Source organism: Sciurus vulgaris (genome assembly GCF_902686455.1).
Source record: "Sciurus vulgaris genome assembly, chromosome: 9".
Taxonomy (NCBI): domain Eukaryota; kingdom Metazoa; phylum Chordata; class Mammalia; order Rodentia; family Sciuridae; genus Sciurus; species Sciurus vulgaris.
Window position 1 is genome coordinate 50,736,196 of NC_136469.1, and position 23,766 is coordinate 50,759,961.

A 23,766-nucleotide genomic window follows, 5' to 3' on the forward strand; every position below is an offset into this window, starting at 1 on the left:
TGACAGGTGTAAGTTTTTTTTTTTTTTTCATTCCTTCTGAACATCTCCTTAGACTTTAAAGGACATCGTGTCTTTGTCCTTGTGTTATGTACAGCTGCATTTCACAAAACTCCTGTTGCTCAGTAAGCTATTACAGATGAAGCAAAAAAAAAAAAAAAAAAAAAATCAAATTGACCTTCAGATCATCTTAAACTTCTTAAGTAGCCTGGACAAAATTATGTTGGGATGGCATATTTGGAAACATGTTGGAATAGATTATAAATTAAACCTAGGGCTTAAAGATGGATGTACCTCTGAGTACATTTGAATCATATCAAGACGTAAGAGTGTGGTAGAATAGCTTACACCGTTCGCTGTAAAATCACAGGAGCTACTATGACCACATAGAGAGCAAGATGATACCTTCTTTCCACAAAAGGAATGTTTAGAATTCCAAGTCTTTCACCATGGAGTTCATTTTGTTTGACCTCTTAAAAATAAGTATAAATACAAAAAATTCAAAGTTAAACAAAGGGAAATTTTGCAATCTCTTGAAACATTTAGAGCAAGTAATAATGCTAGGAAGAATAGACCCTTTAGTTTTGATTGGCAGAAGCAGCGATGTGACTGTATTTAATTTGTATTGTGTTAGAAAAGAAAGCCAGAGTGAGCATCCCTGATTCCCACTGTTTTATAAGCCCTTCACTCCATAACATCAGTCTTACTTTTGAGAGATCTTTTTTAATGTTTGGATTTTCTAAATTTTCTTTCAGGGCTAGACCCACTAATTGCTTCCTTGTGGCAGCTGCTTATGATTTAAGACTGACCATGACTACATATAGTCCCTTATTCAGAGTGCAAGCAGACATCACAAAAGACCTTTGAATTATTGTCTCACCCCAGAAAATGCCCAGAAAATAATAGCTATAAAATTAGTTTTCTAGTAAGTAAAGCTGTTTTTGATATTCTAAAATTTGCTTTATTTCTACCCCCTTCTGCTTGGTCTCTTTTAATCTTCAATGGAAAATGAAAGGTGTAAAGTCTAAAGCTATAAATCTGTTTATAGCTATAATTCCCTTCCCTGGCTTAGCAGAGTTTGACACTATAATAAACACAGCTCTTCTGCAGCAACATCGAATCTGGTTCTTCTATTATTCTTTATATGTTTCTGCTTTGAACAGCAGAGAATTTTATTGCATTCTTTCTGTTTCAATGCAGCAAGAATTAATTGAGCACCTACTTTAAGCTAGGGATAACTAGGTGTTTCTAGGACCTGAAGTTCAGTCTTGTTTTATTCATTAAAGTAACGTGGTTAAAACTACAGTGAAGTTTTTGTTTTGTTTTCTTTGGCAATAATTCCTGAACAAAGGAGGTAAACTATATTAAACCCACATAGTCTCCAAATGTTCCCAACCATCCACCCGGGACATATTCCAAAACTCCCTTTGGATTTAAGGAAATCAGTATGTTTACTCTCTTCATCCTTAGATCATCATATTTTTCAAATAAAACACTAAATTTTCAATCATTAAGACTATTTGCAATGTGGTTTTCTGCAGGTTCAGATACCTGCTAAAAATTATGGCCTCGAATTCAGTTTCTTTGTAAGTATGTGGTTTGAGTATGTGTCTTGTTATACAGTTGGCCAAGTCAATAACAGATCTAGGGAGTAGGCAGAAGTCTTACAATCAGCAGAATTAATGCTTCTTAGCTGTGCAAGAGAAAAAAACTGGATGTTTCCTTCCTCCCTGGGACACTGTGAATAATTATAAAGTGATGTTTGCAAGAGTGCCTGAGCCCTTCAGAAACAGCATGCCAGGCGCGGTGGTGCACGCCTGTAATCCCAGCAGCGCAGGCACTGGAGACGGAGGATCACAAGTTCAAAGCCAGCCTCAGGAAAAGCGAGGAGCTAAGCAACTCAGTGAGATGCTGTCTCCAAAGAAAATATAAAATAGAGCTAGGGATGTGACTCAGTGGTCAAATGCCCCTGAGTTTAAAAAAAAAAAAAAAAAGGCCAACATCAGACATGCAGTGACCAAGGAATTGCACTGTCTTCTCAGAGAACTGCTGGGGTGGAAGACTGTTTTCTTCCATTTTGAAAATAAAGGGAAATATTCTTTTACAATATGGGAATTTTGTGGTTGGTTTGAAATTTAAGAAGAAGAGAAAGGGAAATGCAATAAAGGTGTACTCTGCAGAAGCTGATGGAAAAGAATGGCTTCAGAGTAGTGGCAGCACAGTGGCCATGATGTGTCATCCGTGTGCCTCTTCCTTGGTGGTGATGACAGACAGTTCTCTATCTCTGTGTCTCCTTCTCTGTCTCTGTCTCCTATTTCCTATTAGGCCATCCGAAGCTGCCAACACTCTGGGTTTGAAATAAAAACCCTAAAAACAGATTTAAACGCTATGTGATTCACTTAGCCCTTGAACTGCTGTGTTGGTCTAGATTGAACTAGCTTAGGCCAGTGATCTTCTGCAAGTTCACTGAACTGAAAATTTTCAAATGAGAAGGACTACTCAAACCATGTTGATCTGCCAGCAGCCCCCACCTCCAATCAGTTAAGTGGTCTCGTTGGTTCTGCCTCAGAAATGTCTCCCAAATCTAGAACCTTCCCTGTGTCCTCACTGGCACAGTTAATTCAGACCCTTACCATCTCTCTCCTGGACTGAAATGACAACTTCCTAGGAAGCCCTAACACTCTCGGCTGTGAGTTCCACAAAGCCAAGCAGGCTTCATCTCATCTCCTCTTGTTAAATTGAAAACAGAATCTGACCCAGACACCTGAGTGTAGTTGATCAGTCTCAGATTTTTCTCTTTTCTGCTGTTCTCTATCTCCAGTTCCCTCTCTAATTCTGTCTTCACTGTCCCAATCTCCTTGTCTTTGTCTGATAACATGGTATCCTTCTCACCCTTAGACATGCCTTCCCTTTGGCCCAAGTGCTTCACCCTCCTCCCAGGCTCCCTTAACTCTGGTACCTTTCAACTCCAGCTCTTCAACCTCTTTGTTCTCCATTTTCCCACAAAACACTGTTTATCCCATAGACTAAGACTTTACTTACATGTCCGTCCTCCAGGTTCAGAGCACATTACTTGGCTGATAGTCATAAATGCTTAGAGAATCAAACTTGCTTGTCCTCTAATTCTATAGTAATGAAAAGTTAATCAGAAAAAAATTGTTATATTTCAAGAAGAAAAATAAACTTATCTACACTTTTCTGGACTAGAAATCATAACCTCACTCCTATCCCACCAGGCAAGGCTGCCAAGAATTCCTAAGATTTGTTCCTTTTCTCTTTTTTCTACCTCTAGCAGAACTAGCAGGATTTAATTTTGTTTTCATGATTGTTATCTTAAAAATAATTCCCTCTTTAGCTTTTGCCAGTTGAAAATAAGTAAAATTTAACAAATAATAAAAAAATAAGTAAAATTTATGGTTTTAATGAATAAAAGGACATTATTGGGACACCCAAACCATGTGAATCTCTCTCTTTTCCAGCTATATTTCAGTTTCTGTAATGTAGATTAAAATCCAGTATTTTCTGAAATGTTATTCATTGTATTGTTCTCTGCTTTTAGTTTAGTTTTCTTATTTAATTGAAATAGAAAATAGAGAATGGAAAAAGAGCTAAAACCTTAGTTGTTGAGGAAGAAATAGATTTGAGGAGACGAGGATCAACATAGGCCAAGACCTACATTAAGGGCTTGGAACAAACAGAAAGGTATTGACTATAATTGCTGAATTTAAAGTCATTTGAACAGGAGCTACTTTGAAGTTTGCTCCAAAACGTATAAATAGTGTGTAATAAACCAGTTAACACTAACAATAAAAGAAATGTTCCAATTATCAACACTAACAAATATGAACTTTACTAGTATCTTTTAGCATTTATGTAATGAGACCTAATCGCATGAATCTATTTAGAAAAATCATTTCAAATTTCTTATTTATTAAAGGGGGACTTATAAAAGTTTATGCTCCAACATTCTAGAGAAGACCAGAAATGAATCCTGACATAAATCTGTGACTCACAGCCTACATAGTTATGATGCTAATTTTACCTTATTTTCTTTTTATTGACCTCAACATTTTTTTAGCAATAGTTAACCAATGAGTCATTGATATTGTTACCTGAACAACAAATAACATCTGCTAAGTATTAGATTGATAAACTTAGTGTTGTTGGAAACAACAAAATGCCATTTACCAATATACTATAAATCAAATGGAGTTATTAATTTGTATTGATCTCTACCCTTTAATTAATAGTAATGAGGTTTTCTTTTAACTAAAGACAAAACAAAACTGAAATAATAACCTTATAACTAGTGTTAATAATTAAAGAATTCTCTCTCTCTCTTTAAAAATTTTGTAATGTTTGACTTAGCAAACAAGCATGGCTCCCAGTTTGAAGTACTATTTACAAAGTTGGCCCACTCTGGTCTTCAGATTGAACCCATGTTCTCAGTGAAAAAGTCTAACTCAGAAAGAAGAGTGGGATTTCATTCAGAACAGAAGAAAACACCTGCTGTTAATCCTGCACACAAGTGGGGGCTGAGTGTCCCAAGCAACCACCACAGCTGTGAGTGGAGGTTGACCTCGGCTTGGCTTCTGTCTTGAGCTGGCAGGTGTTGGGACGCCATGCTGTCTGCTCAGAAACACCCACCCTTGAAGCAGCAGTATTTATTGCCCAGTCGTGAGTGCAAGATTTCATGTGTTCATGAATTAAGCATGCTCGCTCAAGGCATTCCAGCTACAGAGTGCTCGTTGATACATTGGCTTTGGCCTTGGTCATTGGACTTTGAGTAAAGGAGTTGCCTTTGTTCCCTACTGTAAAAAATTGTTTTTCAGAAAAGCTTTGATTACCTGGAGTAGCATCTCATAGAGCGTCTTTAGAGTTCTTGGCCTCTGAAATCTTACCAGCAAAAACAGGCAGAACTCTAAAGAGAGGAACCTTTTTATTGGGATGGGGGGAGGGGGTAAAAACTGGGATGTAGTCTTCAGTAACAGCTGACCTTAAAGTTGCTGGACTTTCTAGGAGTCATTTTTTTTTTTCTTAAGGCCAGTTAACTGTCTTTGGTGCTATACCATTTAATTTGAGGACAGGGACTGACCACATCTTTCTTAATCAGCCTCTCCTACCATATCTTCTACCAATGCTTAGAACATTGGTGAACATTCAACAGGCATATGTAAAAGTCAAAATAGAGTTCAATGACATGCAACTTAAGACTAGAGTCTCCATCATATTGCCTAAATATGGTGGTAGGATTCCTCTCACTCTTCTTTTCCTTTGCTCTACTTAGGTTGGGCTGAACCATAAAACAAGACCTCATGTTTAAGAACTAGATAGCACAGCATAAATGATACCTCTAGAATGAGTATTTCCTACTAGAGTTTTTGTTCAAAGGCAGAGAAAATCTCAAAGTGGCTGAAGAATAGATAGCTGTCCAATAAAAGAGAAATTTCTGAAAAGAGACAGGTAGATATATGGTCACCTGATCTATGACAAAGGTAACATAGTACCACAATGGGGAAAAGATGCATTTTTCCATACATGGTGTTTGGTTTATTTGATATCCACTTGGGGGAAAAAAAGCATCCTGACTTTATCTACTAGCATAGAAAATCAGTTCTCAATGAGTTCAAATCCAAATATGGAAGTTAAAATAATGAAGCTTTTAGCTTTTACACTAAATATAGAAGAATCTCTTCTTGATATTAGAGTAGGCAAATATTTCTTAAGTGAAATGAAAAAACAATGACAACTGTAAAGAGAAAAAAGTTATATTGAGTTTATCTAAAATTCATTAAAAAACACCTTAAGATAATATAAAGGCAGTACACAGAATGGGAAAATATGTTTACAATAAACATAACTGATGAAAGACTCAGAGTATGTAAAGATTTCTAATCTATATCCCTATCCATCTATACACCTATGTATGACGTGTACTGTGTAATGTATAATGAACTATAGCAAATCAGAACAAGAGCAAAAGATGTGGACAGTTTATAACAGAGGATGCAAAATGGCCAATAAATGTATAAAAAGGGGCTTAACTTACTGAACACAGAGGAAATACAAATGTTAAAAAACCATGAAATTATTAAACCTCCATCAGAACATAAAATGTGAAAAAAGATAGAAAATACCAAGTATTGATGATGTGGAACTACTGAAGTTCTCATGCACTATGGATGAAAGTATAAATAGGAGGAGCCACTTGGGAAAGCTATTTGACAGAACCTACTAAAATTAAATATGTATGATCTCTTATCTAACAGTTCTACTCCTAGGTATATACCCAACAGAAATGAATACAACTTTTCACTAAAAGTTTGTGTGAGGTTGTTGGTTGCAGCACTATTTGTAATAGCCAAGACCCTCTAAACTCCTGTAAACAGATGGGCATCAACAGGAGAATGAATGAATGAATTATGGTATATTATACAGTAGAATATTAGGAAGTAGTAAAAACCATCTACAAGTATGCACAAAATTACGAATAAATTTCATACACGTTGAGCGAAAGAGACCAGACACTTACTGTGTGATTTCATTTATATAAAGTCATCAGTGGTCAGAAGAGTGGTTAACAAGTGGTGGAGGGTAGTGACAAGGACATATGACAACCAGAGCTTCTGACTTGCTGGTAGTGTTCTGTCTCTTTAACTGGGTTCTCCTTGCATAGGTGTGTTCGGTTTGTGAAAATCTATTCAACATATCACATTCTGATGACAAAACATGGATGCATGTATGTCTACATACACATATTGCCATTTTCATATTCCAATTATAATATAATTATAGTTCAGAAACCAAAATTCTTTGAGAAATATCATTGACATCTGTATCTCCATGCCCTTTGTATTCATCTTTCTACTCATCTGATGGATCTATACAAGCTGCATTTGTTTTGTATAAATTACATTTTTTTTCTCTTTTTTTTTCAGGGCCCCCCTGGTCCAAAAGGTGATAAGGTAAGGGAATGCATGACAAAAACAAATTGAGTGGAAATCCATATTGGTATGACCCTGTACTGTGTTTTTTTGTTTGTTTGTTTGTTTGTTTGTTTTAACCTTTTTAATAAAAATCACATACTGATTTTGGCTAAACCTGTCATCTTATCTTCCAATTCTACAGGGAGAACAGGGTGATCAGGGACCTCGGGTAAGTTGTACTTTTCCTGTCCTGGGCAGAAAATTAGTTTCCTGCTCCAAACTTACAAAATGAAAGTACCCTACTGTCATAACTGCCTTCATGCTGCATGAATTAGTAATGACTGACATAAGTACCACATCGCTTTTAAGTTAAAAAGCCTTAATAATAACTAATGTGTATATCTTGTGCATTATCTTAACTTGATGCTTATAAATAAAACATTCTGCAACAATTAGACCTACTGATTAAGGACCAGCTCACTTCTAGCTATCAGCAGAAGCCACCTACACAATGGCTGTTGGGTCCTTCAGATTTGCATGCATTGTTTTTTAACATAAAGGCCATGTGGTCTTTTTCTGCAGTTAAACTTTACGTGCTATTGCATAAATATGTTTTATTATAGATAAAAAATATTAATGTATTCTACATATTTATTCTTCATCCTATGTTGGAATAATACTTACTTGACTGTCTTGTTTTCTGCATATTTGTAAGCAGATAAAAGGTGTAATATGATTTAGCATAGTGGGAGGAGGGGCAGTCTTTTATTCTTCTCAAATATGGTCCTTTAAACCATTATAACCAATGGTGAATGCTTTGTTGTTACCTTGGTAGTGCCAAGTCCTCTGCTTCACATCTGTGCCTTATTATCCAAATGTTCAGACATACTGTTCCAATGATGTAGTGGCTCTGTTCAGACATACCTTTCAATTTTCTCATGTCACTATGCACAACAGCAAGTAATTGGTTGAAGAGAATAATTTCTTTGCAGTGGAAAGCACATTCGAAACTTTCAGGTTGAAAAGAGAAACTATGTAGGTCTTTCTGTAAAGTGCACTGTGTTTAGTAAATTATTAGATTCATTTATACTGCATAGGGTTTTGTGGGGGGTTGTTTATTTTGTTTTTTGTAAAAAATGCAGTTGATGCAAACTTGAAAGGTTTTTGGTCTTAATATCTTCTCATGTTTCCTGAACCAGATAGAGGTTATGTTCCAATTTAGCCTTCTTTCTATCCTTCATTCTTCATATAGAAATAATGATTATGCCTTGGAGAGTTTTCTCAGGGTATTTATTCTAGCCAGTGACTGGCTTCAAGCTAAAATCCTATCTTAATGGTCAAGGAGAGTAAACATCATGCTATCTACTGCATAAAAGGGAATGGAAGAAAACTTCCATCACTTGAACTGATTAGACGCTAGCCGCTTACTTTGTAGGTGGTGATCATTTCACATGGCATGTCTCCATATATTGATTATCATTTCTTTCTACACCCAATACCGAGATCACTCAACTTGCCCTTTCCAGGTAAGAGGGAAACTTTCCATTCTGAGAACTCTTCTTTGGCAAAGGAAGTGAAGGGGTGGTTCACAGCTTAGCTGTCATCAGTCTGCACGCAGTTCTCGTTTTCAAAAAGGTGTGTTGGCTTTCATCGTTACAAAGAGTGATGATTGATTATAAAGCTAGGCCAAATTTTCAGGATGAAACCTGAAACCTTCTGAAATTCACCTGGTTTCATGTTGCATTACAAACTAAGACTTGGACTTGGTTCCCTGAAAGTTTGTTCAAAGTTCATGAACTACTTTGACAGACCCAGACTGCCTTTCATACAGATTTCAGCCAGTTTTCACACGAACTGGGGCCAAGTTTCACACGATTCAGGGGCCATTTAGCATTTTGGGTGGAAAGTAGCAAAAATTCATCCTCTTTTCTCCAGGATTTTACTTCAAATTGAAGGAATTTGGATTTAATTCATAGTGCAGGATGAATCTTCATGGGTAATAATCTAAATGTCCTGGAAAGCATACATGAAAGAATGAGAACCTGCTGAATTTACTCATCTTGCCTCAGATTTCTAATTTAGAAACAAAGCAGATCACGTTCAGTGGTCTTCAAATTTTCTAAACATTCCTTTCTTAGTAGGATAATATTTAAGATAGTGTTAGCTCACTTATTAGGAAATTTATCATATAAAGATATGTAAAGATAGTAATGTGAAGATTTTATATTTCCAGAGAAGCAAAAGTAAGTTAGAACTGGAGAATTTTCAATTTTAATGAAAATTAATCAATCATTTAGGCATAGATTATAGTTAGTGTTAACTAGAGACTGTTTTTTTTAAAGGCAGTCTTTGTATTTGAATACCCGGTTCATTTTCATCCTATCACAGTTCTTGAGTTCCACTTTTTGTTTCAGAGGATTTATTTCTTTAATTTAGCAAACTCTCTCCCAACTCCAGCTTTCCAGGTTTTAGTTAGGTGACTTTCCATTATGGATCCCATAGTGTTTCCTTGAAATTTATCTAAGGGTTTTATATGTGTTTTTCTTCGACTCTCCAGATGCCAAACAGGGATACAGTAAGTCATAATATGTGATCAAAACTGGAAGAACTAACAGAAAAGGTAGAAATGAAGAATGGGAAACTATTTAGAAGTAGATACGTATTAAGGAATATGTGTGTTGAACATTGTCATATTCAATTTATTGTGCCTAATATTATGGAGACTGTAAATGAGTCCATTTCTGTTTTTCCTCTTCTAACACCACCAAATCCAACCTGCAATTATCTCATGCCCTTGATTACTGCAGTAGTCTTCCAATTAATCTTCCTGCTTCCACTCTTGACCCTGTATAATCCATTTTCTCCACAGCAGCCAGAGAGATCATTTTACATTGTAAATTAGATCATGTTACTCCCTTTTTAAAACCTTAGGATGAAATCCAAGCCAGTGTGCTTGGCCTCCACAGACCTTCAAGGTCGGCCCTGGCCACCTCTGCAGTCTCGTGTCACATTAGCCTTCCCCATCCCTCCCCCACCCACCCACCACCCTCCAACCACTTGCTCTCCCTGTGTTCTCCAGATACATCATAGTCAGACCCAGCTCAGCAACTTCCCACTTAGTCTTCAGTCTTCTTATGATTGGTTCTTCTTATCATTGAGACTTCATCTCAAGTATCACCTCCTTGGGGAGAATTTCTTTCACTGCCCAATCTGAATCTGAGATGATCCTCTTATGTTTATGTATTCACTTACTTGTTATCTGTAAAACTTGCCCTTCACCCCTTAGAACATAAACTCTATCGGAAGAAGGATCTGATCTGTCTTGTTCATACCATCTTCACATAGAATAAGGACTTGATGAATATTTGTTGAATTTATATATAAAATATTATCATGACTGCCCTTAAGAAACTGATAATCTCATGAGTGCCTCAATAAAACTATGTGGTTATGTTATATGCCTTCGATAGCTATATCGAGAGATGCTAGAAAAGTGAGACTATTTTCCATATTAAGTTATTATCAAAGGCTGCAGAAGAGGTAACACTTAAGCTAAGACTTGATAAATGAGTTATCTTTAGAGGACAAAATGAAGAACAAGACATTACACATTCTAGGGGCAGGAAATAGTTTAAACAATATTATGAAAGTAGAAAATGGAAGGATCCATTTAAAGCACAAGAACATTCCATTTTCCAATGAAATAGGTTAACTATTGAAAAATTCTATCAGGATGATTAAACGAAGTAATATTATAGTGCATTTGTATATTCAGTTTGGTAGACAGTAGGGAACCATTGAAGGTTTTTTAGTACATCATTCAATGTATATTATCATTGAGTTTTATTACCAAGTGTTCTTTATAAAAATGTACTTACAGTGGTGTCTACTGTAAAATGAAATTGGGAGAGAGTGAAAGTAGGGAGACTAATTAGACCAGGAAACGAGGTCTGTCATTCAGGACAAGGTCTGAAGAATCCAGGCTAGAATACTGCCTGGTCTTCAGCAAAGAGGTCAGCAGATAAGCTGGTTCAGCTTGGAACATCAGGTATCACTGGAGATAAAGAAACATGCTGAGCAGAAAACTTAGCATCAAAGGGAGAAATTCAGCAATGAGGAGGGGCTCAGTTGGAGAAGCAAGCAAGAGATTCTGAACGGGTCACCAAAATATAGAAGAAAGCTTTACTTTCCCTACAGGAGCTAGGGTTTGAATTTATATTTATCACATAATAACAAATTTGGAGAAGATAATTGGTGATACTAGTTATGTAATTCACAGGGTCACTGTGAAAGTCTCTGAATTTCTTGGCCTTTCTCTCACAACTGCAGGAAGAAGGCTGATTCAAGTCCACTCATCATGTCTAAGTCTATATTAGCAAGAAGGATTTAAAAAAATGTCAGTATCAAGCAGACAAATTCCCCCATGAATTTCATAGCAGACTTCAGCTTATATCTCATTGGTCAGACTGTCACAAAGTTATCCCCAAATTGGAAAGGGCAAGGAGAATAGGGTTAAAAAGGAAAGCCAGATCATCTCACCAATACAGTTTTCCATAAGTGCCAAGCTAAGGCCTGAGCACACAAATAAGGAAAATCCAGGGATGGCATTAGTAGAAGAAAATTTGACAAGAGAGTTGTCTTAAAGAAAAAGGCGGGAGATGGGTTCAATCTCTATTGAATTTTCACCCAGAACCAGTGACCATGAGTGAAAACTAAATTTTTTTTAAAAAAGTAATCTCAGGGAGTAAAATTGAAAGATTCAGTTTAAAAATATGAAAATTCAAACCAGGACTTGGAGCTAACTGGATGGAGGAGTTGAAAAAGAAAATAAAGATAGGTTTGAAGTTTCCAGCTTTATTTCTTTATAAAATCAGTCCAAAGAAAGTCCAGAGGACAATTATACATTAAATGTTTAGTTATGTTGAATTTGTGATCTCAGTGAGGTAGTTCACTGTGATATTACAGCAAAGAGAAACATGATACTGGGTTTCTGAGGTAGTGCTACCACTGGAGGTGACAGTTACAGAGCCAAGCTGTCACTGAATGAGACGTGAAATCCTAGGGTCAGAAGAATGGCGGACAGACGAGTGAGGGAAGAAGTGTCTGGATAGGATGGATCCCTTGGAAATATCCATGTATAGGGAATGGGACTAGGACAGAGTGTCAGCAAAGAGAAGGATCATTTAGAGGTAGAATCAGGACAGAGCAGAGTGTGAATACCGAAGGAAGAACTTCTTTAAAGACAAGTATGACCAACAGAATACTCTCTATAATTTTAAAAATTATTATAGCCACAGGAATAAGGTCCATAAAAAGCTTTTGGGTTGGTGGTGGAGTCCTGGGATTTGCTTCGTGTTAAGTACTGAGAGTAGAGAAGTCAGATTACACCAAGTTAAAAGGTAAATGGGAGGCAAGTTGACTGTCTTTGAACACTGTTGATGGCATATGATTTAATGTGGAAGAAAGTAGGCAAAGGTTTTTTTTGGCATCAACTTTCTGTCAGTATCCTTGGAACCAATTTCAAGCTTACAGTTGTAGGGATGACATAGCAATCATAAATATCAATTGATTTTATTCAGGACTGTAAAATTGGAGTATTATATTTCCACAGACGAATGTATCCTGGCATTAGAATTGCACTTCCCTCCTCAGTTCCTAGGGAGATGTCATTACAGATTTGCCATTCATCTTTGATTCATTTTTTTGTACACATTACACTTCTGCAGGTAGGTTTTTAGGCTTTAGGGTGAAGATGGTGCTTTATCTGTGTCATTGTCACCAGCCCATGCTTGGTTTTCTTCATTTCATCCTCATAGGTGTGCAGCACCAAGTTTTGAAGACCGTGATGTAGTTCTATATTGAAGTATGGGTTGAATGACTTTCTGTAAGGAGGTTTTAGGGGATTCCTAGACGGATTGGAAGGTGAAACTAGGAAAGAATAACTTATTTAATAATTGTAATTGCTGAGTACTTACGCTTACCACTTGGCGACCACCTTTGTTGATAAGTTGTACACTTCATCTCTAAGCCTTAAACAATTCAGTGAGATGGGATAACAGAAGAAAAATAGGAAGCATGGATGCAGTACAGTGAAGTGATTGTCCCCATGGAGTCAGGCTGGACAGAGATCAGATTCTACTTTATCACTCTCTGTCATTATGCTTATGATAAGGATTAATAAAATGATGTGTGAAAAATCTATAATGAGTCCTTGCCAAATCGTGGCTGATAATTCTTCCAGGATTTCATGTGAGGAATCTGGGGTGAAGTAACTTGCCCAATTTGTAAATGGTTACAATGGAATTCAAATCCAGTTCTCTTACCCTCTTGTTTGTGTTATTTTTGGTGGAGCAGACTGCTTCCCTGTCAGTAAGGTAGTCATCGTCAACATCAATGTGAAGTGACAGAGGTTATAGAGTATCTGTGGAGGGTGGGAGCTGTAGCACAGTGGCAAAGCACTTCTCAGGCATGTGCAAGGCCCTGAATTCAATTCTCAGAACTGGGGGGAAAAGTATGTATGGATAAAATAAGAATAGTGGTGATACATAATTTGTGTTCTTAAAAGATGTCATAACTGAACTGTATGAAGACGCAGATTACTGCAACACCCCTAGGAAATATTTTTAAATTCTCATTTTGTAGATGAGGAAACCAAGACTTAGAAAACCTAACTATTTTGTCCAAGATAATTTAAGTCACTGGCCGAACCAGAAATTGAACCTAAGTACTTATAGATCATATTTTGTACAAATTTAACTCACTTATCTTCAGAAGAAATTCTGTGAGTTAGTGGAACAAGTATGAATATGAATTTTTTTTTTTCTGATGAGGATTGGAATCAAGCAGGTATGCTACTTATTCAAGACAAAGTTGGACTCAAATTCAAATTTCAAAGTCTGCTCTTTCCACAATACCAAACTGCCTCCAGATGGTTGTCAAGCCCCTTTCTGACTGATATTCCATGCCTCTGTGAACTAGATTGAAAAAGTTGGAGAATACTACAAAAATATGTAGCTCTTTTTTCTTTGCAATTATGATATGAAAGGTCCATACAATCCATGGAGTGCCAGCCCTCCAAAACACTAATGAATGAATGTCACATAATCTTCTAGAACCTCTCTAGGTAGAGTATAGGTAAGTAGGGCAATGTTGACCCTCATCCAAGAATGCAGGATTATCCAGTTACCTTCTTACAATACAGATTTTACTTCTCAGCTCAGTGGCACCATTGAAAAATTATATACCAAGATCCAGATTATATTTGCCATTAGTAATTCTTTTCTCTAGGAAAATCAGATCAACGAAGCCTGTTTTCTGCTATTCTTAAAGCTGTTTATATGTTCTATAGGCTATTTTGTTGATTCTGCTTTTATTCTGAGCCTCTGTGCAAAAATCGAATTATATTTCTTGATCAGTAACAAAACCTCATTGTCAAGTATAAAACACTGAAGACTCTTAAGGCTTTTCTCATTATCAACTGCACCCACTGCTGCTACCACTCTCTCTCTTTACCATGAAGTGGAATTTTCATTTGCCCGGTTCATAAGGGTATCTGCCCTCCTCATGAACCACAGCCCTGGGAATCACAGTTCTACCCAAGTTTTGATGATAATAGCTCATATTTCTTTTGTCTCTTTTAGTAACTTGGAAATATAGCCTTAAAAAGTAGCAAAGCCGTTTTAATATTTCATGGTGTCTTTTAAAATTAGGATATGGTCCTGTAGTTGTGGTAAATTTATTCATCAAACTGAGGCAATAAAATTAACAAACACTGTAAAGTTATCTTTTCACTATATTAGTTTCCTAATCATTTGGTTATCATCACATTACCAAATAACCCAGAACCCTGATAAATAAGAGATTTAGTGGTTATTGGTCTTAAATTATCATCCAGCAGCTGGTTTTAAATGAATCCTAAGCTCTCACAGTTTCAATAAGCCACCCAGGAGCTCTGCTTAGCTATTTTCATAAAATTCCATTCTTTTTCTAGTATATTCAGAGTAAATTTTCATAACAGCTGGGACTATGCAAAACTGATAGCATCTTTTAAAACATCTTCAGCAAGACAGATTAAGTTCCAGAAAAGGAAAGCATTTAGAAGTTTATTTTATTATCTTAACCTTTGTTGACTTAAATGATTAAACAGATTTTTTGGCTCTGCTAAAACATTTAGGTCTGGATATTAATTTGATGTTCTTAGTTATTTAACCCTTGCCTTTCTATGTAGCATTAATGGCTACACTACTCATTGGGTCCTGCATTATTGCCTGTGAAAGGGAATGAATATAACATAATGAAAAGAAATAAATTGTGAGAAAATTATTTTAATGCTCTCCAGTTTCAGCAGAAGTTGGCATGGATACAGCAAGCTCATTATAATTTGCAAATGTTCTTATATTTTCCAATTAGGTCCTGTTTTTGAGTGTTCTCTTTCACCCTTAAAACTTTCAAGAAGTTTGGTATTTTAAATTAAACCAAGGAACATTTTAAAATTTCTCCTAATGTGGGTCAATTTGGGAAATAAATTATTTTTGCAAGGAATGCTTGATATGTAGACAATCTTACCCTTGGAATTCAGTGTTGAAATTATGTATCAGGATCATTGGCTAGGCTCACTAGCTTAAAAAAAATAGAGGTTTTAGAAGAGGTAAAGGAATAATGACCCTGCCTATTTCATATATCACTTTAAATCTTATTTATTTTTCTTTAATATAAAAATTATATAAGTGAATCTATCCATATTGAAATAAGTAGAGTAGTCCAGTCAAGTAAACTTTCATTTAAAAATAGAAGAGGAAACACTTTGCAAAACCTCTGTGTTAACACAATAGTGGAATTCCTAAGCAACAACACAAAAGTGCCTGAGATGTGAGTTTTTAACTCAAAATTCTGTTAATATCCACAGAAATATTAAAATGAAACCAAAATTCAATCCCAACACATCCACTGGTGAAGAATTCTGGATAATGATGGCAAACAGTTTAAATAACCATTGGACTTAATGTCTTTTAAGTGCAGTGATTTTCATGTCAAATAATTATTTTTTCCATTTTATAAAGTAAAGGGAAGATTTCATTTGTCCACATTTTTATCCACACATTTCTTATCTCAACAGCAATATTCTTATTTTTCCTTTTTTTGTGACACTTATCTAGACATATATCTTACAATTTTTCAAACTGATGTGTACCATTTCACATTCTTCTTGAAATTGAGTAGAAAGATTTTTAGATGAAAGAGAATATATGCACATTTATTTAATATTATTTCATTTATATTTCTTTTACTATAATTTTTACGAGTGGTGCCTTTTGTAAAATATTGACTAATTTAAAGACTTCCTTGATAGGTAGAACATTAATGATACTACCTCAACCATAAAACTATACAAAAGATTTTATCCACTTTGTCTTATATTTAAGCAAGATAATTTTATTTGAATTCAAACATAAGATTCTCAGATTTGTCATAACTCTATGCAAATTTGAGCAATTCTTTGCATTGATAATTGCAACTGAAGCATGTAATAAAATGTAGAAGGAATGGTAGATTTGAAGTCAGTGACTTTCAATATTATATAAAGAGAGAGTAAGCTTTTAGTCAATATACTAATTCGTATCTGCAGTGGATAAAAATTCCAATTTAATTTGTAAGTAGAAATGTCTATGAAAATAAGCCTATTGCAAATAGATAACATAGGAGTTTATAAGCAATTTAACAAAATTAACATTATTGCCCCATTCTTCTTCCATCAAATGCAGAATGATATTGCAACTGGAAATGTCTGAAGTGAATTAACCAAAAGCAATCAAGAAAGTATGAAATGGTGCGTTGGAATTTATAGACAAGGCTAGAGGGCAGAAATATATTTTTGATTCTTCCCCATAGAAAGGGTAGAACGAGGGCTTATGCATTGACAGGTCATGTTCAGGGAGAACAGTTCCTGTAGGTCTGAATGAGAAGTGTCTCTGGAAAGTCATTTAATGCCAGACAGCAGCATCCTTTCATAAGCATACCTGACTAATGTGTCCAGCAGCTTCTTGTAGCAGACACAGCCTGTAAATCACAGTTGGCAAACAGGACTGGCTTTGTGGGAAGAGAGATGTCAGTTATAAGGTCTAAATTCAAATGCAGTTGTGTAGTGACTTTGGGGAGAGTAAGTAAACTACTTTTCATCTCTTAGAAGTCGTTAAACTTTGAAGAATGCAGATATTCGAAGAAACCTTTGCTTTTTTCTTTATTCTTTTTTTTTTTTTTTTTTTTGGTCCTAGGGATTGAACCCAGGGTTGCTTTACCACTGAACTACATCCTCAGTCTTAATTTTTTTATTTTGAGAAAGGGCCTCACTAAGTTGCTTAGGTTGTTGCTGTGTCCTCAAACTTGTGATCCTACTGCCTCAGTCTCTCCAAGCCAATGGGATGTACCACTGGTGTGTACTACCATGTCTGGTTCTTTTTTTTTTTTTTTAAAGCACAAATGATAATAGTAATAGTAATAATACTAAAGTAACACTGTTGTTTTAACACCTACCAAGAAAACTTCTGGGAGTTTTTCTCATGCCTTATTAGCTTGTGAAGTCAGCATGAATCTATTGATAAAGGTGTCAATGATGAAAAAGTGAGATAACAGACTTCCAATGTCATATCCAAAACATCAATGATCCAAGTCACTCTTTCCAGGATGACTACTATAGTCAACTATAACCTGAAATCATTTATGAGAATTAAGAATTAAGCCTGGCATGATGGCAGGCTTAATGTAATGCCAGAAGCTCAGGAGGCTGAGGCAGGAGGATGGCAATTTCCAGGCCAGCTTCAGCAATTTAGCAAAGTCCTAAGCAACTTAGCAAGACCCTGTCTCAAAATAAAAAATTAAAAAAAGGTTGAGGATGTAGCTCAGTGATTAAGCATCCCTGGGTTCCATCCCTGGAGGGAGGGAGGGAGGAAGGAAGGAAGGAAGGAAGGAAGGAAGGAAGGAAGGAAGGAAGGAAGGAAGGAAGGAAGGAAGGAAGGAAGGAAGGAAGGAAGGAAAATTATGGTGGGTAGGCAAGAAGAAAGAAATCTCCATGGCAGAGTGACAATGCTGTTCTGGCTTGAAGCCCATGTTTGTGGTGTGCAATGGCAGGAACTAACTGTAACCTTAGGAAGGACAAGGGAACAACAGGTGGTAATTCCTACGTCTTTCGCCATGTCTTCAAAAGTACATGTCATCCTAAAGCATCTGAGTTTGTTGGCAGAGGGTAAAAAGGCTAAGAGAGACACCATCCAATTTTTAATTAAGAATGATATTTAATTGTTTTCTAGTACATTTTTATTCTTTGGACCTTTTGTCAGGCTTCCTATTTTTAGAAGCCAAGTCAATCTGTTTATCTAGACTATTTCAGTTGTGGCCCAACCTTGAAATCTCTCTCCAGAATCTTGACCTCACCATCACAGAGAGGAGGCATCACTTTGTGAGATTTCCGGGATGGCTGAAGGGAAATTCTTTCACTCATAAGATAGGAAACATGGGATGAAGGCTGTGCCGGAGGGGGATGTGCCCCAACACAGAACACACCAAGGAACCTTCTGAGACATGCCTTCATTCTAAGTCACATGTGCTTTGTTGTTTTCATTGTCTTTTGAAAGCTTTCCAAGTTGTTTCCCAGTAAGAATTATCAAATGGTTGCCTTTTTTGCAACTAATTATTTAAAATGTTTTACTGTGCATCATTCTGTGTGACTAATTCTTACTAGCAGGAGTTAGTCTAACCACAGGAAAATTTTATATACACATTTGTATGTATATTTACCCATAATGACATGTGCCTATAACGTCTATGAAACACAGTTGTCCACAAATGTGAAAGGTTTTTCATGTGTACAAGTTCTAAACACAAACAAATATGAAACTATTCTTATTTATATTCTAATACCCATTAAGAAAAAGTAGGTACATGTCCAAAGCAATCTATTTGGTTTTTTGGATTAACTCAATATATCTTCTGCATACTCCTTTTCAAAAAGCAGCTCTCTCTTCAGTGTGGCATTTTAGAATCAAAGGCAACATAATTAACCTTTAATAATTCGATGCTTAATTTTTCTTCTTTCATGTCTTAGCACACAAGGAAGACAATTTGTAGTGTTGCTTTGCAAAGTTGGAGGGACACAAGCTTAGTGAACATTTTTCTTTTTAATGTTTTGTTTTGTTTTTGGTTGTAGATGGACACAATACCTTTATTTTATTTATTTTATGTGGTACTGAGGATCCAACCCAGTGCCTCACACATGCTAGGTGAGTGCTCTACCACTGAGCCACAACCCCAGCCCCCAGTGACCATTCTTAACTAGCACACTAATGTTTCTGACTCCCAGGTAGAGTCCACTGACATATTTATCAACGTCTTTGAGGGACAAATGTTGCCTTGACTTGAATGTTAGAGAAAAGTTGGAAACATAATTCAGGAGAAGCCAGTTGCCTTTTCTTAATAATCTTATTTCCTTCTGTTTCTTAGTGGTTGAGAAAGTCAGAAATGTCTTAGAATGCCAGCACCAAAATTTCTTTTTAGGAATATGAACTGATCCCGAGGAGCCTCTGATACATTCCTTGCAGGCAACAAAAATTTCAGTCTTGTAATTTTTTAGCCTTGATTCTGCCCCATCCTCAACTCATTTTTATCCTACTAAACTTATCTGTGAGAAGATTAAGTTTTGAAAAGCTTATGAATCATTAGCATAGTTTATCAGGTGTCTTGAAAATCAGAAATTATTTTGTTTTTGTGAGAATTACTGATATCCACCACATGACCGAATGACACTAGTCACAATTTAACCATTTTTACTGATTTTTACATTTCTTTCATAGTGTTCTCATTATTTAAAGAATTTATAATATATTTGATAATAACTAGTTTCGATGAAACCAATAGCAAAGACTATTCTACCTTTAATGATTGTTATTGGGGCTGGGGAGATAGCTCAGTCGGTAAAATACTTGCCTTGCAAGTACAAGGCCCTAGGTTCAATCCCCAGCACCGCAAAAAAAAAAAAAAAAAAAATTAGCAAACCATTGTTATTCTTTCTCTACCAGATAAATCACTGCCCTGCTTATATTCAGAGCTTCACCCCACTACACATGCCTTTTTTTATTTGCGGGCATAGATTAAGAATCCATTATTTTTGTGTCAACAAAGCGAAGATTCTAAAGAATCTTCAGTGTAAGGAAACTCTAAAATATAGTATTAGGAAGCCATATATATATATATATATACATATATATGTGTGTATATATATATATTCAGTACAAAATTACTTTTCAGTCTTGTAACCTTTTGTTGTAGTAGTCATTTACAATTATTCAATAATATTGTAAAAGGAAATGGGTTTTGAGGAGTTACAGGAAGAAGGGACTATCTGGAGATCTATTAAATACTTTGGATCTGTTCAGAAAGTTAATATGGAGATTTACAACTTCGCCCTTCATCTTGTGTTTTTAGGCAGAAAAGTCAAACAGAATTGAAATGGAGACAGCTTTCCACCTCACCATTACAGTGGTGACTGCTCATGCTGTAACTCTATGCTGGTCTGTGGTATTACTTCCACTTTGGAACCACTTATTTCTAATAAAAAGGGTCAGGGAAGAATGCAAAGTTTGAGTCCGGATATCTACCCAGAATTTTGTACAGTAACTGTGATAATAACTCTAACTTTTTAAAATGTGTCAGATGAAATGGCATGTGCCAACATGGTTGTAGTTTGAGAAACTGTCACAACTTATATGGGATTTTTTTTTTTTTTTTTTTCAGGGTAGAAACTAACACCCTGGATTGTAGTGGGGGAAACGAGTTCAGTGTCTCCATTTTTCCTTGTTATTGGAATGTTTGCACTATTTTGTGCAATCTTCTCTCTATATTTTGAGTTAATAATCCTCAAGGGAGCAGATTGAAGGCTGCAAACTGGTAGCCTGTGGACCAGATTCTAGTAGTAAATAAATCTTATTGGCTTTCCCAAATTCGTTGCTAACATTTTAATATTGGATAATTTATATAAAATCTTTTTAAAAATTCTCTCAGAAAATGGGCAGATCTGGCATCTCGAATCTCACCTCTTTGTTGTGCTTTGAGTTGACAGAAGCTGAGTGGAGTTGCTCTGCTATAGGTGGGGTGCAAATTCTACTTACATACAGGGACACCCAGCCTGCTTCACTTATTTACATATGTGTGTGATCCCTGCTGGTAATGGACTTCTTTCAATATTAAGTTTATCTATTCTGATATTATAAACTTTTCCATTGTAATATGCAGACATGTGGGTCACAAAACAATTTATACTAAATCATTTATTTCCTGGGAAAATAACTCTATTATGGTTTTTAATATGATTTACATACATTTGGTTTAAAATTACATGGAATTCTTCTTACACTGGTGATTATCAACTTGTGCTACTGGAGAATTTGTTTTATTAGCGTACCAGGTCTGTCCAAAGGTTAAAATTGGTACTAGTTCAAACTTGGTAGTTTTATATCAATATTCCAATATAATGTATGTTTTCTTTAATTTTTTTGTTTAAAGTATAAATTATAGAATAACAAATTTTCAAAAGTTACCTGTCACATATAGACTAGACTAACAAGTAAATAATATATAAATAATGTTTAAAAGATAAATTTTAATCCTTTGATTATATGTTTAAAATTAGAAATGTCACAGACTTCGAAGGGTAACCCTAGAAAGTCACTCCTTTGAGGAAAAATGCCTTAAATTTCAGAATTTTCACCAGAGTTTTTCCCTTTATGCTAGCTTACTTCATAAGGCAGTTTAGTTTAGAGCCCTGTATAGGGCACAGCTGAAGTTCATGGATACTTAAATTCCTGTTATAAAGTTGTGTGGCTTTCATTGGAACCAAATGATTTCTTTTATAAATAGTAGTATACATTTAGAAACAATCATTTTTTAACACATTGTATATATTTTCTGGGTTTTTATTGTTATAGTTGTATTAATGGAAACATCTCCCCTTATAAACAAAATTATAAAAATTATTAAAGATTATAACAAAACTGCCTTATTGAGGCACCAACAAAAAACATGGTTATGGATTGTTTGGAATTGTCTCCAATAGTTGTACTGACAAATCCTCAGAGGGAGAACTAATTTGAGTATGTATCATTTGACTCTTTCTTCTGTGTCCTTCTTGTTATAAAAATGAATTGAAACCTGATTTCACTGAGTGCAACAAAAGGGTAGAATAAAAAGCATCCTATAAGGTGAATGTATTTCCATTTATGCAAAAGAATTATGTGCATCTGCAATATTTTTTTCTTAACCATGTTTTTAACTGTTGGGTAATGTAGGAATTGCAAGCTAACTTTTATTAGAATTAAAACTCATTTGGTTCCCAAATTGCCTAAACCCCCTCAGGGGTATCCTAGTTTATGGTTCCCAAATTCTATTCGGGCACCTCACTCTCTTACAAAGCAGACTATTCTAATTCTAGGCAGTCCTTAATATTATAAAGCAATTCAATCCTTTACTGAACAAATATTATTGCACTTTGCCTTTGAATCAATGTCTACTTTCCCTTACTTCATATATGTTTAGTTTTATCCCTGCATTATGAACTAATTACTCTTCAGTAAGTTTATGAAATCCTAAAGTTAGAATGAGCCTCAAGGCCCTGCTTGTCCAAACCCTCACTGGTTACATCCCTCAACAAGAGGTGGCCCAGTGAAACTCAATGCACTCTCTGGTGGTGGGGGTTATGCACTGTGCTCTCCACTCAGTTTTAAGTCTATTTGAAATATTTCTCATGCCAAGTGTGGTGGTGCACGCCTGTAGCCCAAGTGACTTGGGAGACCGAGGCAGGAGAATCACAAGTTCCAGGCCAGCCTGGGCAACTTAGTAAAACCCTGTCTCAAAAAATAAGGACTGAGGAGGTAACTTAGTGGTAGAGCACCCTCAGTTCAACCCCCAGTACCTACCTTCCTACATTCATATGCGTACATACATACATACATACATAAATACCTCTTATATCCCAGCTCCTCTTCTGCTGTAACACCTTCTTTATTTATTCCTCATGTGCCAGTTTTGTTACTGGTTATTCTTTGAACATGTTCCTGTTTGTGTCCTCCTAGAAGGGTAAATAAATGCCCAGAAATGAAGCCCATAATCTAGGTGTGACCTGGCCTGAGTAAAGTGCATAGAAGTAACTGTTATGTTTACGTTAATAAAGATTTGGAATTAGATTAGCTTTGGACAACATTAGCATCCATAGCATATAGTAGTATATATGTTCATTATCACCTTACTTCTAAAAACTTTTATGATTATGCTCAGCTCCTCAATTGTACATTTGTGCAGCATCACATGTTTATTGGATTCACATTGTTCCTTACTTCTTCTATTCCCATGTTGTTAGAATATGCTTATCATTTCACCCTGCTAAGGTCCCTCTCCCTACTGATTCTGCAATCCAACAAGTATCATATTCCTCCTCCTTCCCCGTTTTCTAGAGCTTTGAGATATAGAAACAGATATACGTGTATAGACAAAAATTATCCCAGACTACAAGTTTGAGAGGACTAATCTGATTCATTGATACAAATGTTAAATGAATCAGGACCAAGGGCATGAATTATGTGACCAATTAAGCCCTATTTTCTAGGTAGATTGTTCAGCCAGTTATAAATTCACTGATTTTATTGGGTTTTAGTTCAGGTTTCTCAGGTTAGTATCCAAAGGCAGGCAGTAAAAGAAACTGACAGACCTCTTGCTGTAATTCAGTTACATATGTGCTTTCATCTCCTAGTAGTCCTTTTAAAAAGAGAAATAAATATAATATTTTAAAACTGTACTACTTCTG

General features: G+C 35.8%; 1 protein-coding gene across 1 annotated transcript in view; it reads left to right on the forward strand.

Annotated features, from left to right (window-relative positions):
• The window catches only part of COL25A1 (collagen type XXV alpha 1 chain), a 453,979-nt gene that overhangs the window by 300,911 nt on the left and 129,302 nt on the right, over positions 1-23,766 (forward strand). The window contains exons 6-7 of the mRNA XM_079153601.1: positions 6,936-6,962; positions 7,126-7,152. Coding sequence (XP_079009727.1) covers positions 6,936-6,962; positions 7,126-7,152 — 54 coding nt within the window. The remainder of the gene's footprint in view (positions 1-6,935; positions 6,963-7,125; positions 7,153-23,766) is intronic.